The 19,961-nt window shown below is 39.2% G+C and overlaps 1 protein-coding gene across 3 annotated transcripts; it reads left to right on the top strand.

Annotated features, from left to right (window-relative positions):
• Window positions 1-205: 205 nt before the first annotated feature.
• LOC135484276 (uncharacterized) lies at window positions 206-16,879 on the top strand. 3 transcript variants are annotated; one of them, XM_064765593.1, is made up of 5 exons: window positions 206-350; window positions 672-860; window positions 5,476-5,551; window positions 8,141-8,679; window positions 15,258-16,879. In XM_064765593.1, the coding sequence occupies exons 2-5, from the start codon at window positions 684-686 to the stop codon at window positions 15,309-15,311; spliced, it is 846 nt and encodes a 281-aa protein (XP_064621663.1). In that variant the 5' UTR covers window positions 206-350; window positions 672-683; the 3' UTR covers window positions 15,312-16,879. The 3 variants fall into 3 exon arrangements, with proteins under 3 accessions (XP_064621663.1, XP_064621662.1, XP_064621664.1); XM_064765592.1 differs by lacking the exon at window positions 206-350 and adding an exon at window positions 478-556; XM_064765594.1 differs by lacking the exons at window positions 206-350; window positions 672-860 and adding an exon at window positions 517-638.
• The last annotated feature ends 3,082 nt before the right edge of the window (window positions 16,880-19,961 follow it).

The raw sequence follows: 19,961 nt of genomic DNA, 5'->3' as shown, positions 1-19,961 counted from the left end.
ATCTTGGCAAGGAGCCAAATTCTCAATATAGCAGAGAAAGGGTAATATTTCACTCACGACACGCATTGCCGATGACGGTGGCATATTTAGCCGCTAGAGGTTATTACGTTGGCATAAAGCCGTCGTGCTTGCACCACTCTTATCATTAACTTGGCTCGTTGCCAGCATGGTTTTCGGTCACGCTTTCTACATGCCGTATTTTGATTCACAGGCGAACGGCCAATCAGCGCCACGCGAGTGCTGTGCTAGGAACTGACATCAGGGGAGCCAGGTTCTTGGTCTGTTCGGAGGCAAAATTCACCCATAAAACATTGATAGATTAACAGGAAAACTTGCTAATTTCATCTCAAGTGAGTGATCTTTGGTTTTCAATAAAAAAATCACGTTTTTATGGGGTATTTCGTGGTGTATTTGGACGTAAATAACAAATTGGGTCATGGTCGGACGAGCCCATTTTAGTCGGTTTATCTAGGTCGCTCGAGTAAAATAAGAACGCGGTACCGGCAGCCGGCGTTGTCAGTGTAGTGGCGAGTAACATTGTGATGGGTTCATTTTAGTGAGTTTTACTCCGTTTTCCGTGGATATAAGACTTTGGAACGACCATGGCCAGTCGCATTAGGATATCGTCAGAATATATGGTGAATTTTACTGTGATTTGTCTTATTTTACAGGTTTAAAGGCGCATGAAGGCTGTCAAGCCGGCGCAGTGGTGCTGTGATCCAAGTTCATGGAAGACTCATTCGGTGGAGTTCTGCAGATCGCGGACCCCCTTCCCCCAATTTTACATGGATATGCTCAGGTTTCTTACTCACAAGCTCAGATCACAGACACTTGACGAAGTGCAGCCATTCCAACCCAAGGTACCGTTTATAATACCGTTTATAATTTTCGCTCAAATTCCGTATTTTGGCGAGAAATCGACTTCAATCATTGGGAAAGTCGGCAGCCTGCGCTGGTTGGCTCGTTGCCAGCGTACACATTAGCGCTATACTTATAGTATGTCGTTACGTGGAGGAGTTTGGTCTTAGCCAATTTCGACTTAAAATCGTGGATTATTTCTGTATTTGTTGGGATATTTGCGCTGATTTTCATTGTAAGCTGTTGATATGGATTGTGTCTTTCTGCTGTCAACTTTGTTCAGCCCTTGGATATGATTGACTTTCTGGATTTATGGCCCTGGGTTCTCCGTCAATTTCCCTATTAAATCTTCATTTTCAACAGACTTGGCTTGATTCCTTCATAGGAATTTCGTTGAACTGTTCAATTCCCCTTTGTTTTAGCAGTTGCTGCATCTGAGGGAGTGACTGTGTGTAGCTTTTATCAGACATTTTTCTTCGAAATGGTGAAAAAGTGCCGAAATTTGGAAATTAATTTTCCAAAATCATTAATTCAATTTGTTGTACTGCTTGATTTATTAACCCTGCCCCAATTGCACCTGAAAAGGCCCACATTCAAATTGGCTATGTATATTTTCTCAGTTGCATTGGAAAGTATTTAAACTGTCTAATTAGATTAACATCTGGTGTATGAAGGCATATCTTAAATAATTAGAGAGATTAAGTTTTGATGTCCTGGTTGGCATTGTCTGGGTCTATAAAACCTCAGAATAACATGGTCATTCCACTTTGTGTAAAAATCATGATGTGTAAGCGATTCACAATGATCTGGCACATTGCCAACTGGCTGTCGTCTGTTTCCTAGGCCTAAGCAGGTGTGTGCTTTGTTGTGGAGGGTTTGGCAATAAGGGAGTGTGGATTGGTGAATTTGTTTCCAGTTCCTGATGTTTTAGCTTGGGCATGTTGTGGACTCTTTCGACCTTCTTACTCATTCTTTTCATACCTATAAATGCATATAAAAGTCCAATGTTGAAGAGTAAAAAGCAATCACAAAAATTCTGATTATCATGGCCCTCAGGGCATGGCCCTGGTACGTGTAGCTTACGAAGTCGATCTCTCATTTTCTGGCCAAATATGTTGCCGCAGACTTTCAAATGTCTCTTGCTCAATTTGAAAAAGGCTAAAAATAAATATATTTATCGTTTCTGAAGGCCAGTTTATCAGTTTTATTTGCTCACATCTGCGATCCTGCTGACACATTATTATAATTGGACCATGCAGTTCGGTTCTATATGTTTTATAACAATCAATAAACTTATTGCATGTAAATGGGTATTTGACAGTTGAAGATTTCCTTTCAGGGGCAGGATAGACATGAAAAGCGATCTCCCTGCTTTTTCTTGTTGCCCCTGACTTGCCTCTCTGTTTTCACTCTGCTGTGCAGATGAGCTAAGCTGGTTGGTATTTTTAGTTGGGATTGGACCCATTGTTAGAATGCGGACTTCTGCATCTGCCTGTCCTCGGGCTAGCATGTTAACCCCCCCTGATAAGCTATCAGGTGGACCATCTGTCTATTCTGATTCTGATTCTTGTCTGATATCATGTCCATTGCTTTTCATGGGCGTCAAATATTGTTGTCTATTTCACAAGCATAGTTTTTCTGACCCCTTGTAGCCTGTGGATGTACACTAGCTGTCCTTTATACCTGTAGAAAATACCCAAACCTGTCAAACATGCTTTGCCGATGACAATTCCAATTCTGTTAGGTTTAGGTTTAGCTAGGTGTGGAACGGCTTGATACATCACCACTAAAATCGAAAAACATTGAAAAAGTTACAATTAGTTTTAAAAAGCAGATTGTTAAGTTCTTTAAAATTGTAATAATTACGATCTCCAGATGTAAATGCATTTTATAGAATTCAATTCTTCTGGATAGTGGAGTTCCCCCAGGCAAATTTCTGCTTCTATGAAGCCAACCGAACTTGTCATAGCTGAGTTCATTTTGCCCCCAGGCTGTATAGATACATCAAACTTTCAAATTGTTTTTAAAATCTGTTTCAATATTACTATTAGAAGCCTTTCAAGTATTAAATATCATTTCTGAATGGATTTTATGAAAAAGCACTTAGGAATTGCATATTTAGGTCTGTTTTGACAATCCAGGATTCTGCTTTGATTGCTATATGACGGATACATTGTGCTTAAAAACTGATTTTAATCATCATATTTGGTTAGTTGAGGGGATTTACAGCAAAATGAGTACCATTATGCTGTCCATTTTTAGATTTTTGTAAAAGTTGTTGATTTTTAAAAAAATTTCTCTCTAATATCAAGTACCTTGAATGTACTTGAGTAGTGTCTGATACATACGCCATCATGTCGGCATTGGACTGTTCACTTATCGACTGATTTACTAAATTGCAATTGCTCAGCAATTGGACATAAATCGTCAATTCGGAAGTAGCCAATTTTGAAAACGAAAATGAAAAATATTGACGTGGACATGCTGAAGTTTTGCATGGTCATGATCAATGAGCACACCACGCCTCCTGTTCTGAGGGTTAATCAATTTAGTTGTATTCAATAAGATAAAGTTAGAAACTGTGCCAGACCTCTTTAAAACAGGCCTCCTATAAAGACACCCCTAATGATATGATACCATTCAAGCACAACATTTTAAATCTGATTTGTGATATCATTCTGCCTGGTCTTTCTTTGGTCTAATTACAAGTTGTTCCAAGTGCTGTGGTTCTATTGAATACAGTCCATTGCTGCAGTATGAACCTGTCCAGACCTATGTAGGTCCCATTTTCTGGCTGAATTCAACTGCCCAACATGGTTGTTAGTATACAAAATGCACGTCTAGGTGTCCAAGGATAAAAGAGCCTTGGACGAAAGAGCAAGGTATAGTTATGTCAAACTATCAAATTGATGCTGATCTTTCATCATCCCCTAAAAAAATGTGCCTTCCATTAATGTACATTTTAAAATGTTTTTTTCCCTTTGAACTGAATTACCATTGTTATTGCATTACCTAGGTACAGTCATTATACATGTATATATCAAAGAGTAGGCCTAAAATACCTGCATATTTTGTTTGGCTCATTTTATACTCAATTTGCATTCCAATATTCCTCATCTGAATTTTCCCCAGGTTCCATTTATGGCTCCTTGCTCCATCATACATGTGGTTGAGCCAGATGGTATATTCACCCTTCGATTGTCAATAGCCAAACTCGTCTTGCTATATTGAGCGATATTGAACAGTTGTCAGGCCCAGAAGTTCAAGTGATTCATTTAAACCTCTTTTTGACAACATCTAGGAAAAATTTTGAATCATTGTGATGCCTATTTTAAGTATATTTTTCATCTGTGTAGGCAAAATGTTGAAAGGGAACTTAAACTTTGTGATGACATGCTGCACCAAATAAGTGTTACATCTTGGTTTGACTAAATCCTTTTAATATGCCCATAATGCATTAGATGAGACCCTTCTGGTCATTTTGAATACCATTATGCCAAAATTATTTTGATTGTTCTACTTTTTATGGATTTTTGAAATATTTCTCAAAAATTGACTTTTTCTTCCAAACCCCTTACTTTGGCTTCCTCGTCTCCATACTGATCCTGATTTGTCAAAGAGCTCTAACAGATGCTAGAATAACTTAGTTCATTGATTTTACTCATTTTTTCAAATAAAATTCCAAAATTAACCCTTAGAAGCGAAAAATTTTAGTTTGGGACTTTTGTCCAAATTTTATACCAAACAACATTATTTATTTCATTTGGCTACTTTAGGATAGAATTGTTTGGTCATGGGAAGTCCTCCACGAAAAATCATAATGGGAATTGACCTTCTTTTCGTTTCTTTGTTGTTGGATATTGGTTCAATATGGTGCACCACTGTCAATAATTCCAGCTTCCAGCATGTCCAGTCCTCAAAGGATACCAATACTACATCACAACCCAGGCATTACAACACTGTAATCAGGCTGTCATGTCAAAATGTTCGTCTGGGCGCATGCCAAGTACAAAAATCCCAAACAGCTGCTCAGCTTTCATTGTTTATTTTTCCAATAAAATACTATAGACCAGGACATTGAATAATCATGAGTGACACACTTACCTCGAAAGTTGCAAATTGGAGAAAAAAAGCTCTGAATTTTTTGTGATTTGTTTTCCGGTTCAGTTATTTTTTGGTGGGAGGCCCGTCTTTGGAAGGTGAAGGTCAACATTTTCTTTGTGTCTGGTTTGGAAGTGTCTATATCACTCATTGTCAAAGAAATCATTGTTCACATGTCTGAGGGCCTATTCAACACTGCTCGATTGCTGATTGATATTGCACCATCACAAGTTTTTACTGGCATGAAAATGGGGTAGAGTAAAACGCTTCTATTTTCAAGCGGGTATGTCCTTGGTCTGGAATGGGGTTCTCAAAATGACATCTTTTTAAAGTAGTACAGTGTCTGTGACCTGACTTTTTTAGAGATTCTCTGGAATGGCCTGCTTCAAACTACATGAATGCATGTAACTTCCTTTTTCACATTACGTGGAGGCAGATTGTGCCCTAATGACGCTGTTATCCCCTTTCCTGTATAAAAGTAGTTTTTATTTTATAGTCTTTGTTATTTTCTTGCAGGTCGACGATGACAGGGACTCGGGAACTGAGTCGGATGAAGAAAACATTGAACTCGAAGAAATTGAAAGACAGATTCGTGAGTATTGATTAACGTTGTGAGATAGTCTAGGTGATAGTGCCTCTGAGGGTTAAAATCCTGCACAGACATGATTCTCAAAGCTATTTGAGTGATCCCAGCCTAGATAAACAGTTCCACCACTGGAAAATCCAACTTTTATATCTCGGATCCAAACAAAGCAACCAACACAATTTACCCTGAAGATATCAATCAAAATTCATGCGTGAAAAGACAGGAGCAATTTTTTTTTTAGACATTCTGGTATTCAAAAGATGGTGGATAAATCTTGTTTAGACTAACTGCCTGATCTCCACTGATAAATTCATCTCTGTCCATGCCTATTGTCTGCCGGTGATGGGCCTGTTGTCAACCGGTGACCTATTGTTGCCAGATGAGGGCAAAGACAACAACGCCCAAGGTCAGGTGATCATCAGGTTGTTCCTTCACAGGGGGTTCATGTAGCACCGGCTTTTCTCAAACACGAAAACATCCCATCTCGAATTCCATGTCACTTAGGTGACATGTCTTTGTCTTGGATTCAATTGGCAGGAGAAGGGTTTATGATTAGTAGCCATTTTCTTGTCATAAATTCAAAGCATCCTCTGATGATATTCTGCCTTTGTTCAGATGTTTTCATGCATGGTCTAAACATTTTCTTAACTTCTATCAATGTATTGATTTTGCCAGGATCCTTTACCTCTTGTCCTGTCCTGGAGAATTGCAGCCGCTATTCATGATTCTTTTTATACAAGGTATCATGAAATGTGATTCATCCTAGGCATTGTGGACCCTGCATGGGTCTTGTGGCTCTTGTTTTATACAGATGTGGGAAATCTAAGCAGTTTTGAGCCAACTGATTATGGCTGGTGTCATAAATACAGTGGATTTGGTATCATTTCATTCTTTCTGTCCTTTGTCGTCATCATGACCGGGCGGGGAGAGAAAAGTACTTGTGTGTGGGTGGAGGGAAGCCTCAACTCATCATACTTGTTGACAATTACTGAGCGCAGGCCTACGTGTGCTTTTTTTTCTTTCTGTCATAAAAAAAACTTTTCAGGTAATGCATGACTTGAGATCAAATGTGTTTGGACTTTCCTGTGCTAGTCAATAAGACTGCCGTCATCATTAACTTTCTATGTCACCAGACATTCTTTATGCGTGGGCTACACACCCTGATCGAATATTGAAATAACTATGGATTTTGAACACAAAGCTGTATAAGTACCATCAATCATGTTGGCCCGAAAGCTCTCGATAAGGTGGCCTAATCGTAATGGCGAAACGGAACAGAAAGAACAGATTATGATCAAATAGATAAAATCATGATTTCAAGTTCGAGGGAGGACCTGCAGCTGATATGGTTCATATGATAAATGCTGCCCTAGGTAACTTTATCATTTATGCCGGTCCAGCATTGTCTTCAGCTACTAAACTACTTCAAATTTGAAAGATTTTTGTGTTGATGATTATTAGCGTGATTTTATCATGTTCCATCATATTCCATTCATTCTGTCAATTCAATGAGGCCAGATAACTTTAGGTACTTCCCAGTGGGAAATTTGATTGGAAATGTGGGAGTTTTATCATATCGGTACTCAGGATAGGCCTTTTGTGCAACACCGGCCGGCCGGTACACTGCCACACCCTCTCCTAAACTGATGATAACGTCAACACTTAATATCTTTTACAATGAATATGGTCATTCTGAATGTCATCTCCTTATCAGAGATGCAGAAAAAAGACATGACTGTCTTCACCTTTCAGAACTGTCCATATGATGACAGAAACTTACAGAGTGCAGTACACCAGGCTCATGGGGGTTAGAAAATTGCTTTAAAACGTACAACATCAGTTTGGATTATCTTCGTAATTGTAGTTGTTCGTGTTGCTGGGGTCCCTGAACAATGATCATCATGCTGGAGATGTGCCAACACCATACATTTCTGGCCCCTGTAATTCAATATCCCGGATAATAGATTATGTTTATGGTGTAAACATGTGTTGCCTTGCAAGATGACAATCTTACATAATTTGTATTCTTGAGTATTATTCCGTATGTCATGTGCTAGGGCAAATTGTCTACTTGACAATGTCTCTGCTCCAACAATCAATTTTTCCTTTGCATGGCAAAGTTGGCAGCGGGCCACACCTTTGAAAATGGCTGAAGTACAGCGGAAACAAAGTGAAAGTGGAGAGAGCTCTTATGCTGTGAAAGCCTTTTTTAGAGGTCAATGATCAGGCCTATCACTTGAATGCAAATTACAGGCCTGATCATGTCCTTTCAGAAAGGAAGCAAAGTATGGAAAGACAGCTGGGGAACTACCTATTTTAAAATTCTTTTTTTGTTAATTGTTCAGGCAAACGAGACTATATTTGGGTCTGAAATTTCATCATTTTCATTCTGTGGCGACAGCATGATAACTGTGGCAGTGACGCTGAATGCAAAGGGAATTCAATACAGACAATCAGTGTGTGGTAAAAATGTGATCTGCTGCAGCTCTTGTCAAGACGACTGGAGATAAATTTCAAAAAGTCACAAACATTCCCAAATATTTTCTTGTAATTTTTGTGATTTTCTCATATTGTGATTATATCTTCTTTCTTCAGAACAACAAAACAGAATCAACACATCAAAATCAGCGATGACGGAAAAAGGCTCTTCCTCTGTGCTAGTCAGAAAGGGATTCACGCCCCTCAGACCCCTAAATACTAAAATCACGGAACTATCAGACAGTGATCATGATACATCTGACTTTGAACGCCAAAACTCGGATTTCGAGCGGCACAGCTCTGAGGAAGAGTTAGCAAATATTAATAATACCAGTGGGGTCAAAGAACTTAATAAACGAAAATGGTCACAGGTGAATCGACACAGTTTTGATGATTATTACGGGTCCTCAGATGATGAAGTTTGGGATCTTTTATCAAAACCGCAGCCAGTGTCGTTCAGCTCATCACCACCTAAAGGTATTCAGCGGATCGAACGGATAGGACGAGCGCCGCCGGAGAAGTTTCGTATAGCTAATGTGACCCCGTTAGAAGTATGTGCTGTGTCGCCTAGGAAGCGCCACCGGCAGTCTTCGTTGAGTGATAGCAATGAAACTGTGATTCAAAGACCATGTCTAGATTTTGAAAAAATGCAGCAGGTAAGAATCTTTTATAACTCTTTGTTGTTTATCGTTATATTTTTGGTGGCTGGAGTATTAAGACTGTCTTTATTTATTCTTGGTGGTTGGGCCTATAGTTATTAATTCACCTGTTCACGGATATTTTTCTCCTTGTGCCTTGGTAACACTTGGAATTCATAGTGTGACGCGCCTTATACGCATTAAGCAATGCATTCACAATGAGCATGCGTACAGCGTAACTTCTCGCTTTTCTGCTCATGTTCAAGCCTTTTCACATTCACCCAAATGATGCAAACTTGGCTTACTCTGACATTGCCTTTGTCCATTTAACCAAAAATACATGAACATAATTGTCATTAAATGAAAACGACCATTTCCATCAATTCCATAGCCACGGTTTGCTCTCATGGGTGCATCCATCCAATCAGTTGATAAAACCAGTAAATGACGTAACATTTCTACGCCAATCTTGACACAAGAGGCGCTGATTTGCGTTCCTTACAATTTAGTTTGAATTTCGTCACTGAGCGTGCGAGTTTGGTTTCTACCCCTCGTTTCCTGTTTGTTGTGGATCACACGACACTAGAGTGGCATCCATCTTGGATCGAGCGCAGGAGTGAGTTTAACATTGCAATTATAAGTGGCGTATCTTTACTGTGCATTCAGTTTGGCCCATTTTAATCCGAATTGAATGCGCATTCAGCCAAGTGTGACGCGACCGGCTTGAAAGCGATTTTACCAAACTGTTTTCCGGAGGGCGCTCTCCGGAAATCGATTTCAGATCGCCTTCAGCGTGAACGTAGTTTTGGACATTCACCACAATGTTAGAAAAGTCTCACCTGTTGGGTTTGGGTTTGCACGTTTGCTAAATATTCTTACTGTTACTAAAACCATAGTCATTAACAGTCAAATAATTCATACTAACAAGTTTCTCATTATCTTATACTGAGCTAATATTTGTAGCAGAGTGAATTATGAATGGATTCCATAGACGAAAATGGCCTGCTCCTCTATTTTCCGAAACCTAAAACCACCCATAAAATGTGATTACAATACAGAATGTATATGGGCCGGAAAATCATGCCATATAGGTGTCTGTTGGGAATATTTCCAGCGGATTTTTGAAAAATATTCCCATTGACACCTGGGTTAAAAATGATAGGCCAAAGAAAAGTAAGGGAAAATAATTTACAAGATATCAATGCTGACAGCTGGAGTGGAAAACTTTTCTTATTTCACGCCTCAAACGTTGGAAAATATTAGACCCATTTCTTTTGACAGTATTGAAATCATGAATGATAGATAACATGAGTCAACTATTGGCGTGAGCAATCAAACTGCAATGTTCAGTGATGCCTTTATGCAAGGTCGTCTGTCACACCTCAATGAGTAGATCTACATGATATATATCAACCACATATCATTGTTCCCATGGTCACACTAAACCTTCATGCTTGGCCGCATCGACCAATGTCAAGTCATTCTGTATGCTTAGCTTGTAGAAAGCGATAGCTCAGCAAACAAATCCTGTAGCGGAATCCAACCCGCATTCTAATTTATCACCAGTGACAGTAGCTCAACCATCGCATGGAAGAAGCATGCAGTGACTTTGCTTAAGAATAACGCACAATCGTCTACTAATTCCTATGGTTTCCTAAGCAGGCTTTCAAGAACGCACCAAGAAATATTCAATGAACCATTTATAATAATCAATAGCCTTGTGGGGGGATGGTAGAATTTTCTAAGAGCAAATTCATGTAGCCGTTCTCAAATTTATTAGGTTGATGTTATTGGAATTCCGAAGGCTGTGTTCCATAGATCACTGTCAGTGTGCTGGCACTCCGCCATGGCCAGGTCATTGACTATTCTATGGTATAGGGGAAAAAGGTCAATACGACCTTTTGGTGTTTAACTTTAGTTCAACACTGATACACAGTGTTGTCAACATTGGTTGTCAGTGTTGGGCACTAACTGACACCGAAGACTGGTGTTGACTCAACAATGGTTTTCAGTGTTACCTGTGTGGAACTTGGAATGGAATAGTCAAATAATGAACAACACATGGCCGCTTGTCATATGATGTCAACATCAGTCTAGCTCAGGAAGATAGGCTGTGTTATTTATAGCGGGATGAAGTTGGTCCTGCAGCTAAGTAGAAATTACCACCTAGTTCTTGGATAGCCTACAGACCCTGATTTGGCACTCTGCCAGCAAGAATTATTGGCCAGGTATATCCAAAGGCTTAAGGGTTGACCATAGGTACAGCCAATTTGGCTAGGAATTGAAATCCTAAATCAATTAGAACTTTTTCCAAAACGTAGTGAATGCTCATTTCAAGGGTAGGAGTCTGTTCTTTGTTTTCCAGAGAACAGCCTCCCGGGTTTTAAATGAGCATTCAATTCATTTGGAAATAGTTTTAATTGCTTTAGGATTTTGAGGTCTAGCCAAAATGGCAGTACCTATGGTCAACCCTCAATGTCCTTCCTTTGCCTCTCTTGCCACCCTGTCCCCTTTGTAACCTTTTGAGTACGCACGTATGGGTGCAATTCTGTAAAACATGTCAGAGTAATTGCGTGACGCTATTCCTGAATATTGACCACGGTTCAAGCGACAACCATGCACCCACGTTCATTGTGTTCGAGTAATTATACCTTACATGTTTTCAAACTCAATTGGCAATGGTTATGAACAGCTCTTGCGAATTGGTGGATTTCTGGAAAATCAATAACGGCGATGGGGATTGCTGATATATAGTGCTGTGTGAAGTGCAGTTGCCAAGTTAACCTTTCGCATATTTTTAATCTAGCCTCAACTGTAATTTCATTAAGATATTCCTTTTCGTTGCCATTCATTTTCGCAATTATCTGTAATCATGAAAAACCAGAAGGTAAAAAGGACCTGATCAGTCAAGTCAAATGTTTTCTGAATTGGATTGTTTCAACCTATATCCTTCCATCGATGTTTCAGTTGGTTTTGAGCCACAGACTCTCGAAGATGGGCCAACCAAAAGGTCACACGAGAAGCAATGGTCTCTCATTTCAATGATATTTTGTTCAGACTCCCACATCTCAACAGCATTTCCATTCATGACTGGATTTTAAAAACACTAGATAAAAAATATAATTGGGTATTTGGAAATAAGATGCAAAAATTGCTTTTTGGATGTTGCTGCTTCTTATCCACAATTGCTTGGGGCTTTGCCAATATACTTGCGAGAGTGAAGTTTCATCTTTCTTTCATAGCCATCTTTTCTCTTTTATTGGGAAAACATTGTCTGAGAGACAAAAATGCATTGGAAGAGCACCTACGCAATATCCAATATTCTTGGAAGACGGTGCTGTACATTGCACCCTGGGCTGATGTTTCCTATAGTTTGACCAAAAACTGCTTCATGAAGGTGTGATATCTGTTAGCTTGATTTTAAAATTGGGAACTGCAGACCCTAAAAGTTGTTTGAGACAGTTGAAGCCTAAAACTGTCCTTTGTTTGAACCTATTTCAACAAAACATTATCTTGATTCGATGAAGGCAGGCATTGATTGTAATAACCAAATGCCTGAAGGATGTTTGGAGCTCAGCAAGGCAGGCGCATTGATCATCTGGCTTCCTGGCAATCCTTGCCGGCCATTACAATAGTCAAAAATGCTGGAATCGGGATGAATATCCAAGTGTCTTTGTCTTCCAACAGCTGCTTGCCTTTTAGTTATTGTTATTCAGAAACATCATTATGGTGTGATACAGTATCATATAACAACAGTAAAATCAATGTTTCAGTGGTTACATATCTGTATACTTGGCTATAAACGTGGGCTTGGCACATTCTGGCTTTGCATGTAGTTGGAGGCCCAGGGCATTGTAATCAAATGGAAGCTGGCCAATGTTAATGAAAACTAATCCTTTGTCAAATTGCATTCTACATGTAAGTGTGCATGATGTATTATCATTTTGATACAGATTAAAAAACTCATTGTGCATGGCAGAATGTTGCATGTCTCCTTTTGGAAATTTCTCATTTTGAGCAACCTGGATAGGGACAACTAATGACATTGATGTTTTTGTCTGTATGGCTCGATCCACTGTCCCAATGCCCTCCTTTGTGATTCAAGCCAAGTTTATCTCTTTTTAGAATTCTTCCTTTTCAAAATTACAGCACTTCATGTCTCGAATCCCCATTGCTGATCCTCTGATGCTGCTAAATTCTTTTTTTTGTTCGTTAAACTGATGGTGGTAGTTTGATATTTTAGGCGAAGAAAAGCTGACTACATTGTCCTCCTTTGAAGTTATTTCGAGACCTGAATGAAATATTCTAAAATAACTTCAAAAGGATTTTTTATTCGTTTGGGCTCAGGGAATAAGTTGATGGATACAGACCATCATAAAAAAGTGTTCCAATGAATATTCACATATGAATATTTCTTTTAAATAGGTACAAAACATGATCCAAAACAGAGCACACAAGATTAAGCTTGTTAGTATTGTTTGACAGTGGGTCCTCTGTGAGCTCAAATGCGACAATACTACAAATACTACGAAAAATCTTTGTTTGCATGTTGATGGCCTAGGCCTTGCTTGATTCCTGTTTCTGTCTAGTTTCAGTACCTTTCACTTATCCAGCACAAGTCATCCTCACCTCGATGCTTAATAGGCCACAATCTCTGCTTTTGAAGATCTAACGGGTTGAATTAGCGGTAGAAAGTGATGCTCCTTGCATTTGCCTTGTACCATAAAAAGCACATCTAAAAATGTTTTTTATTCCTGCTACTTTGCCAGTTTTAGTGTAGGCTATCCTTCTGTATGCTTGCAGATTGCTGATATGTGTGTATGCTTTGGTGGTGAACTCATGATGTTTTATACATGGCACAGCTAATCATACCATTGCAACTCATAGATATCATGCACAGGGTCGTTCGCCACTCTCAACATGTTTGATCTGGATAAGCAATGAGTTGGCGAGACCAAGTTGTCAGATGGTCATAGACTTATGGCCTTTGGCATTAGTTTCAATTTTGTAGTAATAAATCAACCAGTCTTAGATCAGTGAAACTAGAGTGTATAATTTCTTTATCACTAGTGAATTGCATTCTAGTTCATAGTATGAATAATATAGTCCATCTTCGTACTATCCCTTGGGAGCTTGGAAAGGTGCCAAATGACAGCATCAGCTAGAGTTGAGTAGGCTAATGTTATTACTATACAATCAGGTTCCCGATAGCCGACTCGAGGGATTCATACAAGTATGTGGACTTGTGAATGGGGGTCTTTTGGGTGGATAAGTCAACAGAAATGCATCACAACCAGTGCTAAATTTTATGACTTGGATGGGTACCAAGTTTGATAAATACATGCCATACATTCACTGAATTCAACATTTTGAAGGCACATATTGAAATTACCAAGTTCGTGAATCAATAATCTCATGCTAGATATTTAATTTGGTTATGTTTTTGGGTTAGATATATACCTATGATCATAGCAGCAACACATTATCCTTATTTTATGGCTTTTTCATAATTGAGAGCCAAGCGCTTTTCAAATTTGTTTTAAAATTTGATGAACTATTTGTTCTGACTCGGAGGCGTGATGGCTAACAAAAAGATATGCAATCAATGTTAGATTGCCTGAGCAACTGTGTGTTGACTTTTGTTAAAAGCATACCATAATTTTCACAATATGACAATAATGTTGGTTCGGGTAATATTGGTTGGCAGCAAACAGGAACAAAATGTGTTGACTCTATACGTGTTGTTTGTTTGAAGTGTGGTCAGGAAAGTGCATATTACCTGCTGTATCGAGATATGGTACATCAAAAAATCGGGGGCAATTAAAAATTGATATCATTTTGCTACTTCAAGTTCAGTTGTGTTGTTAGTTTCAGATTTGGCAGACTTTTGTCATGAAAACTCTCAGAAGGATCACTGCTGTATGAATGAGTGACCTTGAGCATGGCGCATTAGCCTTGTCCTCTGAGTGACATATGTAAAACCGAGGTTCCATGTACAAAAGTTCCTGTCCAGCTCGAGATGGACTCCTTTCCTGGCCAAAGACAGAGTCACTAACCCAACCCTGGTGGGCAAGGAAAAAACACTTACCAGGTCTGAAACTATGATAGACCTTGGAGAATGACCCCTCCTCGGCAAGTAAGAGTGAATTAGAGAAGAAGATAGGGCGGATTCAGGGGAAGGGTTGGGGCGCGGAGGTTTGACCCCCTTCATGGACCCAGTGAACAGTTTCTAAAAATACAATCTAGGCCATACCCCCTAAAAAGCCTTTGGTTGTCACACGCTCTTTAACAAATTTCTGGATCCGTCCCTAGAAGATTTAACTTGTTGCATGATCTGTTCATGTCTCCTTTCTTTGCTAAACACAACACTAACCTCTAAAATTTGTTTACAGTTTGTGTGCATTTGGTGGTGGTTACTAATAAAAATCTTTTTTATAACTTTTAACTGTGCAGTGTGTAGTAAAACTTGGTTGTTGTAAACGTAACATTACTTCATATTACAGCCGAAGCTTTAGCTTTTAGATTACTTATAACTAAGCTTGTGTCCAATGAAAAGCAAAATTATTAATGTGTGTATATATTTTTTATCTTTGAAGAAATATTTTAAGAGCTCAGGGAAAACATGGAAAAGAATTGCACGCCGTGACTGACTGATGCATTCCAACAACTCACATCCCTGCCACGCAACTTGTATCGTACTGCCAGCCAACCCCCACGTCCCCTGGTGACGCGTACGTTGTCTGCAGGCCATTTACATGATGTCTCAGGCTATCCGGATAATATGCAGGATATAAAATACGTGTACGCATCAGTTTACTAGACTTTAAATAATAAAAATAAGGGAATCGTACATTCATCGCTGTAAGTGGAAATTAAATGTGCAATATTAACCACTCTAAAGATGTCAGTTGCCGCGTTCAATGGATTGTCGGAGTATCAAATTGTATTGATGATGGACTTGAGAACTGTACATATTAGACTTTATGCAAGTCACTAACAGGACAAACTTGGGACTAGATCTGCGGAAGAAAATGCGACGTATCGTTCAGGGTTCTGTGGATATATGACTTCAAGTGATCTGATGCCTGTATATAGCATTTTCATTGACTTCGGGACCTATTTGCATTGTGCCCATGGTTGAAAGTTAAAGTTAAACGACAAGGTCAATAAGACGCACACACATATTGTACAGTGAACATGCCTTTTAGGGCGAACTATTTCTATCAAAAAATAAACAATGGAACTTATAATTCTTATTTGGCGACGGTCTCTTCCTAAAAACTAACCAGTGGGACTTAGCCAAGTTGATTTGAGCGGAACTGTGTTATTTTGTTTCCAAAGCACAAATCGGGAATAAATAGTTCATTAGGTGGGTTTATACATGTAAATACAATTATATGGACCTTAGTTGTAGGGACCTTAAGAATGACCCCCTCCCCCCACACACACCTCTATTTTGATCATCAGGTTTTGTTCAAGAATCACTTGCCCACACAGGCACATATTGTCTTAAATCATGAAGTAACTGTCTGAAACATGGATAATTCTCATGCCTTTTAGTTAAGTTTCTTTTCATCATTTTGTCGGAATCATCTGTGTATTTGAAGCTGAGCTTGATTTTTGGGCAATTGTTGCAAGTTTTGTTGTGTGAAATGAACTATATATTGATAGAAGAGTTCATTTCGCCATGATCTTGCAAAAGCTTCATGTACATATTCTGTCAGCACACAGATATGCAGGTGGTTCTGGCAAACTTAGATGAATTGATCTTTGATGTATTAGAAAGTTAATTACACTTAAATATATTTACTGGAATCACGTGTATATATCATGTATGGTTTATGTACATTCATATACAGGTGATCTGGTAAACTTAGGTGATTTGAACTTGGATAAGTTTGAGAAGGTGATTTTACTCAGGTTTTCTGGAATCATGTGTATATTTCATATGGGTCATTGACATTTGTACATTGGTATACAGGTGATCCGGCAAACTTGATTTTGATTGAACTTGGATACTATGTTAGAAGTAAGTTTTCTGGAATCACATGTATTTCAATAATACGTGTGATCCCAGCAAGTTTTGTGAAATTGACATTCTTTTCTTCGAAGAGGAGCTTCACATCCAGTAGTTATATGTCTGGTGTTTCCGTACTAGACACTGTCTCTTTTTATGAGGACATTTGTATAAAATAAATTACTATGTCTTATATTCCAATCTATGCTTTGACTTTGTCACAAACAGTGCACATGAATAATTAGGAAATACTGTGACGATAAAAAATACCTCAGAGTTAGTATATACAGTTTTCTTCATGGTTATATGTATTTTCTTAATGTCAAAATAATATTGTTGAAGAGGCGAAAATATATTTGTATGTTGTACATACAAAACATCCGTTTGAGTCCCTAAGTGTTTTCTACAAAAGCCATCTGTTCAGTCCTTTGGACCTTTTGCGAAGTCAGATTCATTTCAGGCAAATTTTCATGGCCATTGTGTACGGATGTACAGTTGCCTAGTATGTGTAGCTGGTCTGCTTGACTTGAAATGAATACGTCTGATTCAAAGGATGAACAATCAAAGTGTGTCATAGAAAAGGGGACTTATGTTCAAAAACTTCAGCCAAGGATGGCTAAGGCTTATATTGCCTCTTCTATTCCTGATTAATCCAAACCACTATTACAGTGTATACCACTGTAGGATGATGAAACACAGGAGACAGATAAAGATAACCCATAGTTTGGGAGTTCACAACAGCACATAGCCCCCCCCCCCTTCGACAAATGGGCAGCATACTAGAAGGTCCCCTGACCCTCTTGTGCACGTGCCCCCTGCCCGGAACGTAAGAATTGAGTTCCCTTCTGATTGGGAATCTCTGAGGGAAGGAGTCAGAGATGGCACACTCAGAATGTGACAAGACTCCATCCAGGTCTTCTTGAAGGCGACTTCAAATCTAGAGGACTGTAGCTACTGATTGATCACAAGTATGCTGAGCAACTGAATTCTGAAAAAGAAGATTTGGTGACTGTAGCTCAAGTCCCTTTGGCTTGCTTGTGTGCAATCAGTGTTTGTCATCTCACTAGCGATATCCCTTGACCCCTGCCCCTGCCCCCAGACTTTCGACATGATAAGGAAGCAATTGGATTTCAAACTACCCCATTGGAACACCCCAGATCATGGATGTAAACCTAATTTGACTGGAATTGGCTGTTCCTTGGGTGACTGGATTCCCCTTGATCGGTCAGTTGCATTGCCCCAATGGATTGTCCCATTTGTCGATGTGCTGCTGCCCCATCTCTTGCCAGGGATGAATGACCATGATGGTGATTGATGACTCTCATTCAGAAGTCAGGATGGTAGGGACTCCATTCTGAAAAAGTAAGTGCATTTTTGTCTGTGGTAAAGGGTTTTCTATGTGGCTTTGGTGTTGTCTTCTGTCCATCTGTCTATCTGTAGTTGGCTGCTTTCCATCCCTTTCTTTCTTCAAGTCCCAATGACTTTTGCCACGAAAGACTGATGTTGATGGCATGACTGTGTTGAAATCATGGTTTGTAAGCTCAAGGAAAGCAAGGTGTGTCCCAAATGATGTAAATCGGAGACCCGCATTCAGCAAACCTATCCACCGTGCAAACTTTATTGGCAAAAGAGCCGCAAAAGGTTAAAAACCAACTATACAAAAGTAGTTCATCACTTATATTTACAAATTTGTATGACCAAGGTCTGCTTGTCTCTGCTGGTCATTATTCACTAATGGTTTCCAACAATAACATGCCTTGCTCTCCTGCGTTGCTAACCACTGGTGGCATGGCAAGGAAAATCAGTGTCCACTGGCAGCTAACGAGAAAATCGATATCCACTTCGCCTATGTAAAAGAAGATTTTGTCATATGATTTGCTACTTTACAGATGGTCGAAGGTCACAGCAATGGCATCCTAACTCTCTTGACCAATCAGCATGCAATGCTGTGTCTTTTGACACTATACATAAATCCAGACCATCATGAGAGCTGTTACAGCTCCAGTACTACACAAAGGGTGAAAAAATGTGTAAGGTGCATTTTGGACACTCAATATCATGTCGTGTTAATTTCTGAAAGTGCTCTCATATAAAACGTGGGGTCAAACTGAAGTAAGGTGGTGAAGGTGGGTTGATTGTATCATTAGTAGAGCACCAGGTGTGATGGCCATACCTCAGACATCGCCTAATGAAGTGCTCCTCAACTAATCTCAACACCTGGGTCTCTCCATGCCTCTAAGCCCACTTTCCGCTCTTGTCAATTCCTTTCTGCAATCTATTCTCAGAGCTAAGTTCCTCTAAACAAAAACCTCAGCTTGTAAATGTTTGGTATGCACAAACATCCCCAATATTATTGTACCTTGTAGTATGTAGTATGTAGTATGTAGTATGTAGTATCGTCTTCTGCTTACTCAGTGTAGCCAAGTTCGTATTCTTTTCCCTGATTCTCAGAAGCTCAGCTGGTTCTATGAAGTCCAGAAGAAAACCTCTTGTAACTTCTTCCATGCATGAAGAAAAAGAAATTAGCACCCTGCTATATAAAGTGCTACAACTTGCGGCTCTCTAACACCATCCCCTATCCACTTTTGTTTTCTGAAAGTTTTCCTCTAACATGTGGTTTGCTCTCTTTGATATATTGATTTTCAGTTGATGATCCATATTGTAGTGCTTAGTTTCAACTGACATCCTGGTCTTAAGCACCTGTTACAAGGTATTTTAGTCACTGCGTAGTGACTAAAATTGCTCATTTGCACAGAGCTCGAGGAATCTGAACTTTTGTGTAGTTATTTGTGAATATCTAATAGCCTCTATAGTCTAAAACAGAGACTCACAAATCAATTGTAAGGTACATGTGGAATCGGACTTGACAGAAAATATGCCTTCAAGTTGGCCGTAGGCTGATCTAAAGAAAACATATTTACTATACCTTGCAACTTGAAACCCTCCTTACCCTGCCAAAATCGTCACTGGAGTCTATTTTGAGGAGAGAAAGCTAACTGCCTGCCAGTTACCTCCGAGGTATAAGTAAGATGAAAAATATTTCTTATGCCTGAAAGATCAGAAGATGTTATTCTTGTATACCTGGTATCTTTGGTTCATATTTCAACGTTAACAGCTTCTTTTGGAGTTATTTTGGAGTTTACAGAAGTTAGGAAACCCGTCAGCAGTGCACACTTTGTTAAACCACTTCAATACGATTAACTGATATTATGGTCAGGGGTGTCATTGCTCATTCTACAACAGTCTGAAATACCGGTCTCGTGCATTTACCTTACAATCATAC

This window comes from Lineus longissimus, chromosome 3, assembly GCF_910592395.1.
Source record: "Lineus longissimus chromosome 3, tnLinLong1.2, whole genome shotgun sequence".
Classification (NCBI taxonomy): domain Eukaryota; kingdom Metazoa; phylum Nemertea; class Pilidiophora; order Heteronemertea; family Lineidae; genus Lineus; species Lineus longissimus.
This window is presented reverse-complemented; position numbering and strand designations above follow the sequence as displayed.

Coding starts and splice junctions, on each gene's coding strand:
- LOC135484276 (XM_064765593.1), top strand. CDS start 684: ATGAAGGCTGTCAAGCCGGCGCAGTGGTGCTGTGATCCAAGTTCATGG. Junction 861..5,475: donor TGCAGCCATTCCAACCCAAG/GTACCGTTTATA, acceptor ATTTTCTTGCAG/GTCGACGATGACAGGGACTC. Junction 5,552..8,140: donor AGAAATTGAAAGACAGATTC/GTGAGTATTGAT, acceptor TTCTTTCTTCAG/AACAACAAAACAGAATCAAC.